This window comes from Amorphotheca resinae (assembly GCF_003019875.1).
Source record: "Amorphotheca resinae ATCC 22711 unplaced genomic scaffold M430scaffold_2, whole genome shotgun sequence".
NCBI lineage: Eukaryota > Fungi > Ascomycota > Leotiomycetes > Helotiales > Amorphothecaceae > Amorphotheca > Amorphotheca resinae.
Genome location: NW_020194472.1, coordinates 1,743,746 through 1,756,087, shown reverse-complemented (window position 1 = coordinate 1,756,087; position 12,342 = coordinate 1,743,746). Strand labels below are relative to the sequence as shown.

The window sequence follows — 12,342 nt, the reverse complement described above, 5'->3', positions numbered from 1 at the left end:
TCGAGCAGCAGTAGTGACGGCGATAGCAGTAGTCGTCCTACCCAGTTTTTATCAACTGTTTCTAAACTAAAGGAGAAGAGTCAAGTGAATCGTTGTTATTCCCCGTCTTCTCCCTCAATGCCACTATTAGGCCCTTGGGTAGGCCCTCCATCCCCTCTACCGCAGAATTGGTGGCCTGATCTACTACCAAGGGTACCGACAACACTGGATGGAGCGCTCCTAGGTCCCCCAAGGGAGCTTAAGCCCATCCAAAGGTCTTTCGGGTTCAACTCCACACTCACGTGTCTCGTTCACGTCTCCCCCGTTACTGGTACATCAAACTGTAAGCTATTTCTTTTTCGTAGGAATACCACAACTAATAGTCGATGAAGGGCAACCGTCCAGCATACCATACTCTGATAATCGTAAACCAACCTCGGCCACAGTTCCAAGCCCTGCGTCACCAGCATCAGGTTTCGTTCCCGTAACAGCTATTCCGTCACCTAGCTCTGCTACAATTTCACCGCCAAAAAGCGCTATCCTGGCACCTGTGAAGGCTGATGAGGAGTCTCCCATCAAGGAGGAGGATGAGTCTCTTATCTCTCAAGAGGCTGTCGAGTGCATCGCCCCTGTCTCTTTCTTGGCTCAAACCTAAGAACTGCAGGCCTACAGTTCCAGAAGCACAACTTTTCAAATACCGGTCTACTAGATTTGTCTTTAAATTCAAGAGCTTATTCAGAAGCAAGGAGTCACTTGCAACGGAGATGAGAGGAGTACTCACATGAGAACCATTCTGTCCCAGCTCAACACCGATACATGGTACAAGACCTTTGGCACGCTTGACCTCTGGGAGAATAACAACTTTCAACTGGTGCTCCACCCGCGGAATTGGGGAAAGGGCCTTGAGAGAGAAATCGTCGTGCTCAAGGTTTTGCAAAACCATAGGCCCAGCGCGTAGACGAGATCGCTCAGCCAAGGTTTCCGAAAACAATCACGCGATTCCGGCCCTTTCCTCCCTGCTGGGGTGAATGATCGGATAATACTGGTTATTGTACGGGAGAAGTTGGTTGCTGAGAAACCATCGAGTCGTACAATAGGGCTTCGGCCTTGGCCGCCTACTCCCCCTCGTCCTCCTCCTACACAACCAGCTTCCCTACCATCAATGCCGAGAACCCAACCTTCTGCAGGAGAAGGCTATGACAAAATTACGATGGATGTATGTACTTCTCATTACTCCTTATCAACCCAGGCTTTTTTGGGGCGTAAGGTAGCTCTTACTCCTTGGATCATCAAAGGCTGATGTATGTTCATAGGGCCACTCATAAAGATGAACTGGTGGCAAAAATCTAGGACGTCTCGATATTTGGGAAGGAATGAATTTGCTAACGATTACAGGGTCAGACATATACCACAGACGATGCCGCCCGCCATATCCTGACAACATAATGCGAGTATATTCAGCGCGTCTCTGAGCCTAGAGAGTCCAAGGAGGTTTGGTGGATGGGCTGGTAATCACTCGGGGACGGTAGAGATTCTAAGGTGGTGGAGGGGTGAAAGAGGGAGAGATGAGTACGTAGAACGTTTCCCTGAATAAGATCGCTTGACCACGCTATTATTTGAGGCTTAGGGATATTGACCAGTTAGGTGGGGCTCGGTGTAGAGTTTAGTTGTAATATTGCGTCTTCCTAACACATTTTTTGAGTCTTCGACTCTTCGTATATATAATCATGTACTATTAGTACAGTATGACAGTGCACATTGTACAGAAAAAGTAGATCCGTATAGTAAGACTACGCCGACTACATTTCCACTTTATTCTTCTTCACAACATTAATTATTTGTAAGCCCTTCTATCCTAACATAAAATACCTCAGTTATGAAGGATCACCCCTAACTGCTAGAAAAGGGGGGACGATCTATCGGAACAGAGAAAATCCGACCCCACAGCGGGGTAATTCGCTCACGTGATATGCGCGTTGCTCTCGCGACGCGTTCCTCTCTCCCAACCGCCCTACCACAACCAAGCGCAGTCATGGACTACGCAACGCTCCACGGGCCAGGAATCTCAAACTTTGATTCTTTTCCTTCACAACGTACTTTCCCATCTTTCCTTTGGACATTGATATGGGTGTTTCTGACTACCGGGGCTAGATCGGTTGCCGACGGTCTCGGCGGCGCAAGCGTTGCAAGATCTCAGGTCCTCGGATAGGAGATGCATAGAGACGGGTTTGAGGGCGTTAGATGAGGCGATGGGGAATGGAGAGGCGGGGGAGAGAGGGGGAGTACCGAGGGGGAAGGTTACGGAGATTTGGGGACCGAGTGGGGTGGGGAAGACGGGGTTGGGGTGAGTTGGTTTGCGTTTGAGATGGGTGAGAAAGGAATGGGGCTGATTGAGTTTAGGATGCAATTAGCTGCGAGTGCGTTGCTTGCTGGTGAGGGCGTTGTGTGGGTAGGTCAGTTGACTTTTGAGTTTGTGTTTGGGTGCTTCTTGAGTTTGAAAGGGGTCTCTGTCTTTTGATTATTTCTTTGCCTAGGTGCGAGGACGTATACTCATATTGCTTTGTTACTTTGTTGCTCTGTTTCTATTTTGACCTCTACTTTTCCACTACCAAGGCTAGTCTGGCCGGCATAAGGAGAGGGGACTTCGTAGAGTCCATGCATGAATCGTTGTTGGTACTGACAGTCTCAGATGCATCACACCCCCTATCCGGACCTCGTCTCTCCCAAATCCTCACTTCATTTAAACCAAGCACACCACCCTCGAGCTCCATCTCTTCAAGTCCACCGCAACCACCAGCTCTATCCGATCTTCTCGACAATCTCACTCATTTCTCTACACCTACCCTCGCCCACCTCATCGCTCTTCTGTCCCATCATACTCCAAACCATCCAGCCCATAACACCAGCTTGATAATCATTGATTCTTTATCGACACTCATCAGCAATGCATTTCCAAGGACCGTAGATTCTCCAGCCACGCCACGGAAACCAGGCGGTATGTTGACTTCTTGTTCTCGTTACATATACCCGGATCCATGGATTTGATTCTATCCACCCCGCAATCCCTTTTCGCAAATCCCACTGACAGAAAACCAGCGCCCAACCCCTCGTCCCGCAAATTCCCCATCCTGCAGCACCTGATAAACTCGCTGCAGAAATTGGCGGCCACCCGCAACATCGCCATTGTCATACTCTCGCAATGCGTGACGAAGATGCGGCCTGGCGCAGGACCCGTCCTGGTCCCGGCCATCAACACGACGGCTTGGGAGCAGGGCCTCGGATGCCGCGTAGCGCTGTTTCGAGATTGGGGCTGGAATGATGAGGAGGGGAAGCCGGTCGAGGTGAGGCTGGCAGAGGTTGTTAAGGTGGAGGGGGTGGCTGTGGGCGGGAGGAGGGCAAGGTTGGTTGGGTTTAGTATTGATGAGGTAGGTGCTGCTTCTGACCCTTTCTCGTAGATGGACCACAGGTCTTCACTCCATCTAGTTTTATCTAGTAGCATCCCATTCTAACACACTTTCCAGACCGGACTCCGACCCCTAACGCTTCCCACCCCAGCACCCCAAGATCCGCCGCGTGCACAGGTCCCGCAAGAAGCACAGACAGCGAACTCCTCGCCCCATATCCCGCAGAAACGCAAGCTGTCAGCCACAGGTCTCGAGATCCCGGATAGCGATGGCGAGGACGACGAGGATTACGGGTGGGCGGACGAGGACGAGGAGGATATACCCGCCATGCCACCGCAGTGGCAGGGCAGTGAGGATATCCTGGTTCCTGGCGAGGGGGAGTTAGAGGAAGAAGAAGAAGAGGAGGAGGAGGAGGAGGAGGAGGAAGAGGATCAGGAGGGTGAGGATGGACTTGCTACCAACGTTATCCCTAATGTGGATGGGGGGGCAGGGACTAGATTGGGAGTCGAAATCGACGATAGCGAGGATGAACTCGCACTCTGACCAGGACTACGAATATGGGAAGGGGAAGCTAGTCCCACTGTTTGGAATTCTGGAGACAAAGTATGTGTGTGCGTGGGTGCAGGCCCTTGAGGAACCCAAGCTGCATCTCTGGGTTATTGACCAACGTTCTATTTACTCCTCATCTCCACGCATCCTCCCTCTGCCGCAGTACAGCTCTTGAGCTTCCTGGAAGAGACGAAGATGGATGACTGATAGGATTGATTATCTCTCAGGAATCTCGCATACCTGACAGCATTACAGGCACATATTCTATCTAATCCAACTCTCGACCAACCTAGACTCGAGAACTCCGGATCTTTTCGGAGAGAAAGAGAGGACGGCCTTGAGATGTCTTATATCTTCTCATATGCCAGAGGTTGGACACTTAAGAGTTCCGAGGAGAGTCTACATCTTTCTGGAATCCCGCCATATCGCAAGCACGTGCTTTGATCATACTCTTGCATACCTCCTCCGGAATGGAAATCAGGACTTATGGGAGAGGGTTGTTTGAGATTAGAAAATTGCGAGACTGAGGGAGGGAGGAAAGGAGCGTGCGTTTGACTTGGAGCTGTGGATCAGTAGATGGTACGGTGAGGATTGGGAGGAATATTTGAGAGTATTCAGTCCATTCGGAAATCCGAAGATGAGATACAGAAACGCATCAATCAATCAAGCTATGAACTTTCCCCTTCCCGCTCTCAAGAGAAACATAAGAAAAGAACGATGCCGCTCACGACGTTCCCGACCCGTCCTCATCCACGAAGTCAAAACTAGTATCTGATGAAGAATGAATAAATAAATAAATGAACAAACGAATAACAGGAGAATCCAGGCTACGTGAAAGAATACATCTTAGGACTAATTCATAGATTGATAGATTCTCTGATTTGAAATCATTTTTCATTGTTAAACAAAAGGGTTTTATTTCTAATTCTTCGGTTTCTCTAGAATGGAGTTGATAGAAAGATATATAGATGGAAGAGTGGATATCAAAATCCCCCCTCCCCCTTCTCCCCCCTAATTATCACACATATCACAAATCAGGAAACAGGAATCATACTACATAACCTTCCCTTCCTTTAGTCGTCAAAATCCAGAATTAAAAAAGTAGAAATAGAAATGAAGCAGGAACTTCCTGAGATGTTTATATAGACTAAATTTTCTTGATAGATGATGGGGGGGTATGTGAATTTAGGAAGAGGTGCTGGATTGGGTTGGAGGAGGAGAAGGAAGAGAAAGAGAGAAAGAAAGGGGGGTTTATCGAGGGTGGGACTTTTTGAGTTATTGTGGTACTGTATCAAATATCCTTCCCTATCCTCCCTTTCTTTCTTTCTTTTTTCCTTCTTGCCGTCTTCACTACCCCCAATCCCAATCCCAATCCCAACATAAACAATTTCGCCACCCTCTGAACACGTGGTGTTCCACGTGCCCCCTTTTCCTCCCATTCCCTCCTATCCCGGCGCTCCTCCGCTCCGAAAACAACCGAGGCCCTCGGATACACGTGACTCGTCCTGCGGCGGAGCGGAGAGCGTCGAGGGGGGTCTAGGCTCGGCTATACCCCGGAGAGATAGGGGGTTGTGGAGAAGGGAGATATTGAGATGGTTTTGGTTGGGTATGAATGGTTCATTGGTTCATTGGTTGGTTGGATTGTGATTGTTGTTGTTGTTGTAACGTTGTTATTGGGGGTTTTTACGAGGTAGGGCTGTGCTAGTTAGGTAGGATAGGGGATGGGGATGGGGATGGAGAGAGGGCCGGGAATAAGGGTGAGAGATGTAAGGCGGGGATGGATGGCTACAATCAGATTTCAATGCTATAGCCTATGGTAAACATACAACATCCAGAGTTACGAACAAACAAGAGCAAAGAACCGAGGATTGCCGGATAAGCATATCTGGGGAAAGGAAGAAGGATCTACAGCCGTGGCTTGGCTGACATGTGGATAGACTCCTCTCCTCTTCTCTTACCTATGTACTCGGCACAGTAGTACTGCTGAAAGACGATGATTGATAAGATCTCCGTAAGAAATCAATGAACTGAGCAGATTGGCGGGAATATGTTTTGGCGCGGCACGGAGGGATAATAGCAAGCTACGAGTCAGCGAGTAGAGAGAGGAGGGCGGATATTGGAAGAAAGTCTGTTTGATGATAGATGGGGTTTGGGTTTGGGGTTAAGGTAGGGCTAAGGTACTGGATATCGTATGGAGTAATTAGATGGTGGGATTGCATTATTGGAATTGAGAATGAGATTATGCGGAGTGGGTGGGTGGGTAATGGCAATGGATGACTGCCGGGGCAGTGTGGAGAAGCTATAGCTGTGCAAAGAAAAAAAAAAAATGAAAATGGAGAAAAAAAAAAGAAAAAGAGAAAAGAAAAGAAACTGGAGAGTTCATTCCCTCACCCTCTCTCCATCTCCCACGATCCCACATGTCCTCAACTCACGAACTTCAAAGTGAAAAAAGCCATTCAGCCGGCGGCATTTACCCAGATGGCGCTCCCCACCCGCGCCCCACCGGGCGACTGGGGGAAGGGAAAAGGGAAAAGAGCAGCGCGAAGAAAAAGGGGATTTCACATGTCAGCCCGTCGCATTCGCTTATCAGATGGGGCTAAGCGGGTGGAAATTTTCCTTTTCTCTTTTGCCTTTTATCTCTTTTGCGCCTGGAGCAGTTCGTCGTGTGTGCCGGGGATATCTGGAGCCATCTGGATAGTCGGGGAGTTGGCGCCCCACGGAAGGGCCGATGTCCGATGCTACAGCTGGAATGGAATGATGGGGTTCAGATCAGATCATAGGTACGGAGTAACTACTTGTAAGTCCATGTGAACTTGTAAAGAAAGTCCTGACCTGAGTTCCGAGAATTCCCTATCGGGAGCCCCCGGAAACCTTCTCATGTCTTGTTGTGTGTGTGTGCTTACATACGCCGTGGGCGAGACGAGCCGTGTCTTGGACCCCCGCAACTCAAACTCATGTCTCAGCGTCTCCTGCGGATAGCGACCTACGGATGCGGTACTCTGCTCTAGTACTGAGGCTATTCAGAGGGAGCTGGGCCGGTTTTGACCTTTTCCATCCTTCTCTTTGCCACCGGCTGATGTCGTGCGCAGGGCTTCACCGCAAGTTATACCGGCGATGGATCATGGATCATCACGCCATCCCTCCCTCACATCCGTCGCTGGGGGGGCTCTCCGGGCGAGGATCTGAGGATGGATCATGGATGGATGCCGAGGGGTTTGTACCTCCGTTGTGTATGGGGTTGTACCTATATTCCTCCGGAGCATGAGATGCTTCTGTTCCATCTGCCGAGGGTGCGGTCGATGGGTGGAGAGAGCCAGCGCAAGATGAGAGCGGTGGCAGTGGCAGTGGCAGTGGCAGTGGCAGCTCCCCCAGCATCTGTCTCCCCTTCTCCGAGCCGCGACCGATCAATTGATCCGGGGTAACCAGCCGTGGCATGACATCGCACCGTCGGGGCGGCCGAGGTTCTCGCGATCTGCCCATGGATGCAGGAAGGGAGGCCACGGGTAATGCGCCGGCTACTGCTCATCATCTACCTATCTGCTGTGTCCTCATCTCCTTCCTGTCTACGTGCGTAACGGGCGCCAGGAAGCAGGCTACAACTACACAGCGCATATCTCTCTCGCGCCCCCAAGCCTCACGGTAATTTCCCCACACGGCGTTATCTCTGGGGAGAGATAAGGGCGAACCAGGGCGGGAGGACAAAGAAAGAAAGAAAGAAAGAAAAAAGGGCACTAGTGGCCATGGAACTAACCCGCTTTGGGCTGCAACGCAAACTGCAGATTGCCGAATATAACCGGTAAGGAGAACGGGCGACGAGCGGTCCGGAGGAAAAGCTGGAGATGATGCGAGGCTGATGTAAGACGGTACTTGGCCGGGTGGTCTAGGCTTGGGGATCCCGTTTCTTCCCGAGCACGTCCGGGCGCGTGCGGTGGATGAAGCTTTTGATACGTACCTACGAGAGGGCTCTAGAATTTGTGTTCTCACTCAGGACTCAGGAATCTCAGCTCACCACTTGCCACGGCTTCCGAGACAAGAGTTCCGAATACACTCTTGCCTAGGTACAGTACAGAAGTCATTTACGGTATCTCTCTGTCTCTTTATCTATAGTATCCATGATCCTATCCCATCCCTCACAGAGGTCACTCAAACAACTCAATCAACTCATCTCATCTCCGAGACAAAGCCCCATTCCAGACCGGCAGCTCCCACCAACCAAAACACCACATCGTCATTGCCCTCCCCAACTTCTTCCATCCCTAAAATCCCAACGCCCATGTATTTCTCCTTTATCTCGTCCCCCCACCGAAATGATCCCGGCCCCCCACATTTTCTAATAATCCTCTCTTTTTCTTTCTAGCCTTATCCGTCATTCGTACTCCCTGCCTTACCTTAGGTACTCTCCTCATACTTACATGTACATGTACCATACCATCCATACGTTACCTTACCTTACCACACGATATAAACACCCTGCTAAACGGCTCCCTTTTTTCAAAAGGAAAAAAAAAAAAAAAAAAGGAATAGATGCATAAAACCCCGCCAGCTCGAAGTAGGTAATTCTCGGCTATCCTGCCCTCCCCCACAGAATGCCCGATCCGGTTAGGAAGCAGGCGGGGATTCGCACGGGTTGGCTGTCCAGGGTATACTAGTAACCACCTATACTAACTGCAGACTGCAGTGTAGCCTGTAGGTAACTAGGGGTGCACTGCCGCCTAAAAGAAAAACGGAAAGGGGTGGAGGCAAAAAAAAAAAAAGAAAGGAAAAACAGAACTAGGGGTTCTTTTTTAGAACACCGCCGAGGAAGGCCCTTGGGTTGGTGTTTTAGAGATAGATCCCGAATTTTCTCCTGGGGGATGGGATGGCGCGCGCTGTGTTGTTCTGGACTCTGGATGGGGTGTCTGGAAGTTTGGAGAGAGGAAATGAGAGATAGGAGGGAGAGAGATGGATTGATGATAATTATCCAATTATTCAATATTTTATCCATTCATTTACCTAACCTCCTCTCTCTCTCTCTCCATCCCCCAAGAGAAATCCCCCCCGAACCGCCCCCTCCTCCCCGTCCGTTAATGACGACACGCAGAAAAAAGCGCCAAGCTCTAATCTCCACGAGTCGCGGGGTCTGGAAAAAAGGGGAAGGAATAGCGAATTGAAGATGAGCCGAAAGTTTAAATAGGTAGGGTGGTTAATTAACACCGGGGTTGGTTTTGAGGGATTAGGGGATTAGGGGATTTGGGGGTAGGTTAGGTACTGTAGGTAGGATAGGTAGGTAGGTACCTAAGGTAGGTAGGTAGGTATTGGAGATGAGATAGAGAGAGAAGTTGAGTGATGAGTGGTTGTATGGAGTGTGGGTTAGGTAGGCGCTCGCTTAGACTTGGGGATAGATGGATAGGAGGAGGATACCTTTAGATGTTGATATCGATCGATATTTACATTAATTCCACAATCCAATCCCACACACACCAAACGTTACATTCCTCATCTCATAGATGCATCCTACAAGCCATACCTGTAAGATCCCCGCCGTTGTATCTCCTCAGCCTCGCATATCCCGCGTCGGCTTTCCTTCCTTGGAATTTCTGGCCATCATCTGGTCGAGCGATGTTACTGGTGCGCTAGGAGAGAGAGAGAATGCGGAGGAGAGATGGAATGCATGACCGACTGGCGCGCTTGGCTTGGCTTACCTTAGGTACCTATTCGATCCATGGCTTGCTGCTTGTAGCACTGTATAGGTAAGGTACAGATTAATCACATGTGACTACCTTACCTAGGAAAGTAAATAGTCAGGGCATACTACTACATAGATAGGTACCTACGTATGGCTGGTGATGGTATGGAGGACGGATAGTAACCCCAGCTTTTCGCCCGCCCGCCGGCTGTTGGAGCGGATGGATGGCATAGCATGGCATGGCATGATTGAAGACGCGTGATTCTTCTTCCGGGCCGGTAAAGAGTGGACGCGGAGCGGGTGAGTGTACATCCGCCTTTGCTGCGAGAGAATCTATGCGCGGACATGCAATCCAGTTCAGCTCCCTTCATTTGGAAACTCGATGTATCATAAATTGTCAAATATGTATACGCATGAATGGATAATCATGTGCGAGGTTTCAGGCATTATTGATTTTCTTTTTCAAGTGTTTGGTTCCTGTTTGGATTCGCGTTTCGCATTGCATGCGTTTACCCGCTCATCCTTCTCCGGATTGCGGGTTTGAGATGCGGAGAAGGGGGAGGCTGCCGCTTTCATGGGGAAGGGGGAGGGAGGCATTAAGCAGGATGGAATGCGATGTCATGCGAGGGGAAGGGGTAATTGGTTTGTAGCATCCAGGAATTGAAAGACGCAGGATAGGTACCTTACGTAGGTAGGTACAAGGTATCATTTGTGCAATGTGCATTGTGTCCTTTTACCCCACGGGGGGGAAGACGGAAAAAGGAAAAAGGGGAAGGGGGGCCCATGTAAGAATAAAGGGAAGATGACCAGGCTGTGTTCATCATCCTTGCGCATCCCACTCAGCTTCAGCCTTCGGGGCGCAAAATAGAAAGATAAGCTGCTCGGTGTGGCGCGAGATGAGGTGTTCTTGATGCTATTTCCACCGTTCGGATAAGGACACGGGGGTTCGCGGGAATGCCACGGGGAGGACGATGAGGCGGCGGCAGATGCTACGGGATGTGCGACCGGCTTTGTTTCTTTTCAATGGGCACGCTCTCCGATCGGCAGATGTGATGCTCAATAGATGGAACTGGAGATGGAGATGGGCTGAGAGATGGGGAGACGGGAGATGGGGTGAGGGTGATGATGGAGCATAGGGGCAGGGCGAGCTGCAGCATTCCCCACGTTTCTCGCGCGACTCCAGGCCCCGGGACTCGAGGCGGAATGCGCTGGATGCTCGGGGACCGAATGTTGGTGCTGGAAATAGTCCGACGGTAATCAATTGTCCCACGGTAATAACATCATCATCATTCATGCCTCTGTCCGGTAAACTTCGGTCGAAGGGGGCAGGGCCTCCTATCGGCAGACACATGCGGATTATTGGTTCATTCAGCTGCGCCGGAGTCAGCAAATACCATAGCTACCTAGGTAAGGCTTACGAGGGGCCCCGGGAAAAGGCTCAGGAACCTGCTTGAAAGGTTAAACAAGAAAAGAAAAAAGTAGGCAAGATTCGGCTGCTTGGGGTCCTCTCCTGGCGAGATCTGGGTGGCGGCTGACGCCTTCGCTCTTCGCTCATGTCGAATGATGAGAGAAGATACCAGACCAAAAGTGTTACGTGACGGCCAACTCTTCCAGCGCCGACGCGGATGGACTGGCCCATTCTTCTTACTCAGCCGCTGCTCCCCGTGTGCCCTGCGACCCTGTATCTCCCGCGACACGACCCGACGCCCATCTATAGTGCTACCTCATGAGGTTTAGACTGCCCCTCATCCGATCACGATGGGCGAGAGGGCGGGAGGAGAGGGAGAGGAGAGGGTGGAGGACGGACGAGAAGAAAGACGATGAGATGAAGTACACCGAAATCATAATGAAGTACACGCAAATAAAAACAAAGAAAAGCAGCGACATGGTCGAGATCAAAAGGGGAAATAAAAGAGAAGTCAAAGTAAAAGTAAAATAAAAAGAATTACCCCATGCCCGGGCAGAAATGATACCCGATGAGGCAAGCGACTCGTCCCTCCGTCATTCTCCGCACAGGCGGGCGCTGCAAGGGAAAAAAAGGGCGTTCTGCGGCGCTACAGCACGATGGATCATTATCAGCTCGAAGTCTTTTTCCCTTTTTCCCTTGTGCGCAAGAGCCTAGAGGATTGAGGACCATCTTATTTCCGTGGCCCCCAGACGGACGGACTCCAGAGCCCAGCGTTCTGGCCACCGCACTTCCCCATGCGGCCAGATGGGTTAATGGAAGAGGGAGGGTGGATGTAGCACGAGAGTAGTTTCTACAGTAGTTGTATCGTCTCCCCCGCGCTGCTAGGATATGGACGGGAAGAGAGCGCGGAGAGGGAGGAGGGGGGAGGCGGAGGGGAGCGGAGAGAGAAGAGGATCTTCTTATGTTGATTATTGATGATGATGATGGCGATGAAGAGAGAACGAGAGGAGATGTAGATGCATGTATGTATATCTGCACATTGAGATCGCTGTCTTATATACGTGGAGAGAGACAGGAGATCGGTATCTCAGGTGCATAATGATAACCACCACCAGACAGACATGCGCAGATGCAAGACGCAAGACGCAGACATCTCCAGTCAATCAATAATCCCCAATGCCGCCTCTAGAGACACACGCTCTTTTCTGTTCTCCTGCCCTTCTGCCCTTCTGGCCCTTCGCGATATGGCCTTGCGGTACCCACACTATTTGACACACCGAGAGACACGCCCCCCTCCCCACCCCACCGGGGCCCAGTCGCCCTCACGGTTCTGCGCC

General features: G+C 50.6%; 5 protein-coding genes across 5 annotated transcripts; 3 read left to right on the top strand and 2 right to left on the bottom strand.

Moving 5' to 3' along the window:
* Positions 1–117: 117 nt before the first annotated feature.
* Positions 118–634, top strand: M430DRAFT_16263 (hypothetical protein; the record flags this gene model as incomplete). Its single annotated transcript, XM_024863430.1, has 2 exons — positions 118–322; positions 372–634. The coding sequence occupies 2 exons, from the start codon at positions 118–120 to the stop codon at positions 632–634; spliced, it is 468 nt and encodes a 155-aa protein (XP_024724146.1).
* Positions 635–1,948: 1,314 nt separating this feature from the next.
* On the top strand, positions 1,949–3,926 carry M430DRAFT_25332 (hypothetical protein; the record flags this gene model as incomplete). The annotated part of the gene is made up of 6 exons (XM_024865222.1): positions 1,949–2,072; positions 2,131–2,323; positions 2,380–2,428; positions 2,593–2,974; positions 3,076–3,404; positions 3,501–3,926. The coding sequence occupies 6 exons, from the start codon at positions 1,949–1,951 to the stop codon at positions 3,924–3,926; spliced, it is 1,503 nt and encodes a 500-aa protein (XP_024724145.1).
* Positions 3,927–6,272: 2,346 nt separating this feature from the next.
* On the top strand, positions 6,273–6,920 carry M430DRAFT_203687 (hypothetical protein). The gene is made up of 2 exons (XM_024864282.1): positions 6,273–6,729; positions 6,777–6,920. Coding segments are annotated over exons 1-2 (321 nt in total). The 5' UTR covers positions 6,273–6,410; the 3' UTR covers positions 6,779–6,920.
* Positions 6,921–6,928: 8 nt separating this feature from the next.
* M430DRAFT_33213 (hypothetical protein) lies at positions 6,929–7,331 on the bottom strand. The gene is made up of 2 exons (XM_024866317.1): positions 7,022–7,331; positions 6,929–6,970 (listed from the first exon to the last, which is right to left on the bottom strand). The coding sequence occupies exon 1, from the start codon at positions 7,305–7,307 to the stop codon at positions 7,062–7,064; it is 246 nt and encodes an 81-aa protein (XP_024724143.1). The 5' UTR covers positions 7,308–7,331; the 3' UTR covers positions 6,929–6,970; positions 7,022–7,061.
* Positions 7,332–10,011: 2,680 nt separating this feature from the next.
* Positions 10,012–10,415, bottom strand: M430DRAFT_203675 (hypothetical protein). The gene has a single exon (XM_024864281.1). The coding sequence runs from the start codon at positions 10,319–10,321 to the stop codon at positions 10,115–10,117; it is 207 nt and encodes a 68-aa protein (XP_024724142.1). The 5' UTR covers positions 10,322–10,415; the 3' UTR covers positions 10,012–10,114.
* Positions 10,416–12,342: the final 1,927 nt, after the last annotated feature.

What these genes read in the sequence shown, in the direction of transcription:
- M430DRAFT_203687 (XM_024864282.1), top strand. Translation starts at nt 6,411, where the DNA reads ATGGCGCTCCCCACCCGCGCCCCACCGGGCGACTGGGGGAAGGGAAAA.
- M430DRAFT_33213 (XM_024866317.1), bottom strand. Translation starts at nt 7,307, where the DNA reads ATGCTGGGGGAGCTGCCACTGCCACTGCCACTGCCACTGCCACCGCTC.
- M430DRAFT_203675 (XM_024864281.1), bottom strand. Translation starts at nt 10,321, where the DNA reads ATGCACATTGCACAAATGATACCTTGTACCTACCTACGTAAGGTACCT.